The sequence below is a fragment of the Pteropus alecto genome, unplaced genomic scaffold (genome assembly GCF_000325575.1).
Source record: "Pteropus alecto unplaced genomic scaffold, ASM32557v1 scaffold24, whole genome shotgun sequence".
NCBI lineage: Eukaryota > Metazoa > Chordata > Mammalia > Chiroptera > Pteropodidae > Pteropus > Pteropus alecto.
Window position 1 is genome coordinate 6,230,469 of NW_006439192.1, and position 5,645 is coordinate 6,236,113.

A 5,645-nucleotide genomic window follows, 5' to 3' on the forward strand; every position below is an offset into this window, starting at 1 on the left:
ATTTTGCATAAACCATACATTAACATAGGAATAGGGGGAAGTGATAATGCTATAAGGGTACACGTTTTCAAAGAAAAAAGAACACTGAAATTGAGATATATATATGTAAAATGTGTTAAATCTGTCAAGCCAAAATACATTTTATTTATATATTACATAAATATGTATGTATGTACATGTGTGTCTATATGTGTATACACATACACACACGCACACACACACACATATTCTGGTGAACAATGAAATACTCTTGCTTTTCTAAACCAGCCAGAAATTACTTTAGGATTGCTAAACAGAAGCAGCCTCCCCTGATTCTACCCCTAGGAACTCTCTATCTTCTACCCTCAACCATTCAGGAGGGAATGCCATTGTCTTCTCTTTGTAAATTCAAGTCCAGAGCCATGAAGTCAATTAGAATCACGGCAGAAATCAGGTATCTTTTTACAAGTTCTCAGAGGAATTCTCCTGTGACTCCCATTCCATTGCTGCCCTTCAACAGTGATATGACCTTGGATGAGGTCCTTTCCTTCGTTATACTTCTATTTCCTTACTTTGTAGAAAGAGATTAATATCTATTCTATCTTATATTATTGTTATCGATGACCCTATGTTTAATGGAAATGGGGATGTGGAAGGTCTGAGGAATTGTAAGACAACAAGGAGCCAGGACCCTGAAGATGATGACACAGGTGGGGCTACTGACTAATGGAAACTAGTCAGAACCAGCAAAAAAACTGCCCAGTGCTAACCTTGTGCCTCTTTATGGCATGTGTGTTTATTGTACTACCAGCTAATAATTTTAGCTAATATTCCAGGCCTACCGTGGACTATTGTGATTTTTGTGTATAAAAAGCCCTCCACCAGTTCCTTCCCCAAAGGTCCCTTCACTGAGCTTAAGTTCTGATGGGTTGAGTTCCCCTGCCCAGTGGGAAGCTAACTTTAATCTGCAGTCTGAGAAAAAGTTTATTTCCCCTCATCAGTAATGAGGATTAAGAGTTGAAGAATGCCAATGAGAGTGAGATAGTGATAATCAGTTTTCAAAAGGTAGAGTTGCAGAAAAAGTAAAAGCCAAATAAAATGATTTGTCCAAGCACTAATGAGAATTAAAAGAGTGAGTGCATTTTGAAGCTCTTTTGTGCGTTGTGCAGTATGACTGTGATAGGTATATTACTCTTATCATCATTTAGAAATGGGGTCAAGTGACCTGTAGACGAGGACTCACCTCTAGAATTGATGTCTGCACTTGGAGGATCTGTTCATGGCCTTTGAGCTGCCGGATGCAGATTTTGCAGGACAGCTGGGTGGTGGTGGGCGTGTAGCGCTCCAGGGAGAAGGCACAGTGCAGGGGCTGCCGGTTACTGCACCACACGCGGGAGAACGGGACTTCCTGCAGGGAGATGGGGGAGAGAAGAGGGCCATGGTGTGCAGAGCCCCACTGAGATGAGTGGAGACCAGGAGAGACTTAATAAGCAATAATTATGGTGATGATGACAAAGATCGCAGCAGAGATAACTGTGTAAGCAATGTGGTGGAATTGTTGTAGAAATAATGTTCCAGCATATGCCAAGCAGCACAAAAATAATTAATGTCAATTCCAGTTGATATCATCTGAATTCCAAAACCACACTGCAAGAGCTCAGATTTCACTTGTATACACACACACACACACACACACACACACACACACACACACAATTAAGAAGAATGCCATCAAACAAGAATCATGTTTTTCCAATAAAATTCTTAGAGCACTCCAATAGTCCATTCTTCTACCTAAGCCTTAAATGACAATTATGCTAAAGAACTGATCAGAACTTGTCCCCACAAAATCATGTTGAGTTGTGTGAATAGAACACAATACTGCTGCTGTATTCAGCCTAAAAATTATGCCTGCTGTAAAATCATATACACTCATCCCAGAGAGAGACAACACAATGGGTCAGCCCAGAGCAGTCTTGTTTGCTAACTCCTTATGTAATTCATCCATTCCACAATTCCGTATACGGTGTCTGCTAATGACAAGATATTGCATTAGATAAATAATAAGAAATAGAAATTAGGCTCAGTTCCCCACTCTCAAGAGACTTACAGACAATTGAGTAGCAAAAGCAATTTTTACTAAATGAGGGGGGAATTATAAAAACTATATAGATCACTCTTTTCCCCAATACCAGTTAGCGCTTGCTGCAGAGGGGACTGTGCTCAGGTGTGCGGCTTTACAGTAATTTGAAGTAGAGGTCAGCCATTCTGACCTCTGAGGTCAGGTGGCAATCAGAAATTGATATTCTTTCATCTACCTAAAAGTCTTTCATTCCTTATGAAATTGGGCTGGGTCCTTGGCAATGACCATGTATGTCCAACCTCTAGTAATCACTTTTCTCTTTTTCTCCTCCCATTAAATTGCATTTTTCTCTGTTGCCATAAATACTGTTTTAATATTAACGAAAGGTGTATCAAGCTGGAAGTTTGGTACTGCGAAGTGTGATTGGTGGTGAAGCCAGCAAGTGTTATAAGACCAAAGGCCATGATTAAAATTCAGTCTACTCACCTGAAGGAACTATGAATTACCTAGTTACTCCTGAGCTCCACTGTACATACTTGTATGTTTCCTAATTTTCTCCATAGGAAGTCTCACACATCTTGATTTTGGATCCTTCTTGGCAGGGGCCGGGGAGGGGGGGCAGCAAGGAGGGATGGACTTTAGGTTGTTGTATACTTTAAAAGAGCAGAGTCAGCTTTAGGGAGTATGAAAGAACAAACTCAGGCGTTAACCTCTACCACATACCCCATTAATGTATATAAGGGATTTGTGTTTTTGTTTGTTCTTAATCGTGAATCAAGGGAAAGGCAGTGGACCTTTGGCTCAAGAAGCAGAAACAAGGACTCAAAGTCTGTGTGTGTGACACTGTGTAGTGTTTCTTGACTTTATTCTTGTGCAAGATGTGAGCTGTTAGGATGCAACACTGTCTTTGCCATTCTCGGTTCTCCCCTACAAGGCTGGGGCTGCAGGCCTGAACACTACGTTTCACAGACTGTCTGCCCTGGAGGGAGTTCACATTTCCATTCTGCCAGTGAGAGGCACTTGGTGCTAGGCTGGAACAGCAGAGGAGGAGCCAAAGCCATCACTGCCCCTGCACATAGCCAGCAGGCCCAAAGGCTTCAGCCATTAGCACATGCGAGGTTTGCAGGGGCTTCCGGGCATCCCCTGAGAACCACCTGCCACAGCGCTGTTTCCTGAAATTCCCGAATTTGCTGGTTTCCTGATGTCATCAGTGGTTCTCTCTGACTCTGCTTCTAAAGGCTTTCTAAAGATTCTGTAAGCACGTAACTCCCTTGATTATATTTCTCCTTTGAAATATCTTGACAGGTTTTTCTTTTCTCGACCAAGACAATTCTCTAATGAAACTCCAGTGGATTTGAAAAAGTTCTCTTAGAAACTGATGTAAGTTTGACGACACTGAAAGGTGCCATTAGTGCATTCCACATGGTGACTGTCCTATTCTAGGGAAAACACTGAGAGAAGAACTAACCTAACGGTCGCTAAGGAAGCTCTTGGCTGGGGCACATCTTACTTATACCACCAGCAAGACAGCACAGGTCCATTTAACGGTGCTTCTTTCCCACTTTCTTCCTATACAGTGAATTTTACTTAAGATCTCTTCTCTTGCCCTTCTGGTAGTGGACATGGCAGCAGAGGGTACTTCTGATCGGTAGGACCTCCCAGAAACCTTTACAGGAAGATATTTTCCCTAGATCACTGAAAAATGACTTTGCACCTGCACCTGATTCTACCCTAGATAAAAGAAATAATATGCATTTATAAGTTTCGCTATTTTTCCTCGTCTAGTCTGATTTATTTATATGCTTCTCTTATTGAGCCTCTTATGTTTTGTAAAGCATGGGTGACCCTTACTTCATACCTCAGCCTCTAACACTTCTCTCTCTGCCTACTGAACTCTACAAGGTTCCCCATCTGCTCTCATATGCACAATTGCCATCTCTCTGTGGAGAGCTACAAGAGCTATACCTCTGGTATTCATTTTTATCCATCACTGGCATTATACTCCCAATCACTACAAATCATTTTATTGGGCCTTTACCTTCTTGGGCAACTCTACCTATTGAAAACTGATGATCACTATCTCACTCTCACTGTCATTCTTTTACGATATTTCTATGTCCATTAATGATCCCCTTCTCTCGCCTCATAGCTAACTGTAGTAACCTAGTCCACCAGGCTCTGGCCTTCAGTCTCTTACTATACAGAGTGAATGAGGTGTTTAGCGCTTCACTGAAGAGGGGAACAGAAAGCAGTTGATTGGTATTCTTCAGGAAACAGCATTGTGGTCTCTCTTTTACCTCTGATCACAAGAGGGGGGCACTGATGTCACCAGATCACTTTTCCTTACAAAATTCCTTTGCTTGGGGGTGACCAGGATGGCCCCTTAAGGTCTGCCATGTTCAACACAGTCCCCTGCCTGGCCCTCAAGGGCTTTCATGACCTACTGCCCTGTCTCCTCTCCTCATTCTCATGTTAATAGGCCTCAAAAGAACTCTCTCCTCCAAACTGGTTAATGTTTATAGTTACTTTGCACTACCTTCTCCAGTCAAAGTTTAACAAGAGGCTCTGTGGTTATCAGGTGGTTTTGACTAACTAAGGTGGTTTTGCCTAAGGTAACTAAGAACTTTTTGTTTTCTAAAACTAAAAATGTAAGTTCTAATAAAGTGTATTATAAGTTCTTGGACTGCAGAGCCAGATAGAGCTGAATTCAAGGTCCAGCTCTTAAACAAACCTACATTTTCTGTAGTGGATTTGAATCCTTGTTAAGCTTTTCCTCTCTCCATCCCCTCATGTCCCCCCTGCCCCGCCCCCACAAGGACATTGACCATTTACTGAAAAGTGTCTTTTCTGGTATCACTGGTAAATTTCTTATATTATGTCACTGGAAGAAAGGTAAGAGAGTAATGCCCACTGCAGAAATAATCTTTCCTTGCAGAAAGATATGAGAATCAACATACACAAAAATCCTCTTTTTTCTATTCCACTGCACACACAATCAAAACTTTTGAAAAATCAGATTTTAAGACAGTATCAAAAGATTATGTTTTATTGTTGACTTGAGTAGCAGCTGCCAATAGTGCTCAACAAAACATTTAAAAATAATAGAATTAGACGCACTGTGATTAGTGTGTTTTCAGGGCAATCATCTTTGCTTTCATTTATTCAAAAAAAAAACCAAAAAACAAAAACACCCAAACCAAAAAAAAAAAAAAAAAAAAAAAAAAAAAAAAAAAAAAATTACACCAATATCCCTGATGAACAAAAATGCAAAAATACTCAATAAAATTAACAAACCTATTTAAGCAATATATTAAAAAGATCATACAGCATGATTAGGTGGGATTTATTCCTGGTATGTAAAAGCTGGTTCAACATCCACGAATCAATTAATGTGATATACCACATTAACAAACTGAAAGATAAAAATCATATGATTATATCCATAGATGCAGAAAAAACATTCAATAAAATCCAGCATCCATTTATGATAAAACTTTCAGCAAAGTGGGAATAGAGAGACTATACCTCAACATAATAAAGGCCATATGTGACATCCCAGAGCTAACTTTGTACTCACTGGGGA

The 5,645-nt window shown here is 40.4% G+C and overlaps 1 protein-coding gene across 4 annotated transcripts in view; it reads right to left on the reverse strand.

Moving 5' to 3' along the window:
• Positions 1 to 5,645, reverse strand: part of UNC5D (unc-5 netrin receptor D) — a 476,468-nt gene that overhangs the window by 18,902 nt on the left and 451,921 nt on the right. For all 4 annotated transcript variants that reach the window (XM_025050005.1, XM_025050004.1, XM_025050003.1 and 1 more), the window contains one exon: positions 1,223 to 1,387. In XM_025050005.1, coding sequence (XP_024905773.1) covers positions 1,223 to 1,387 — 165 coding nt within the window. The remainder of the gene's footprint in view (positions 1 to 1,222; positions 1,388 to 5,645) is intronic.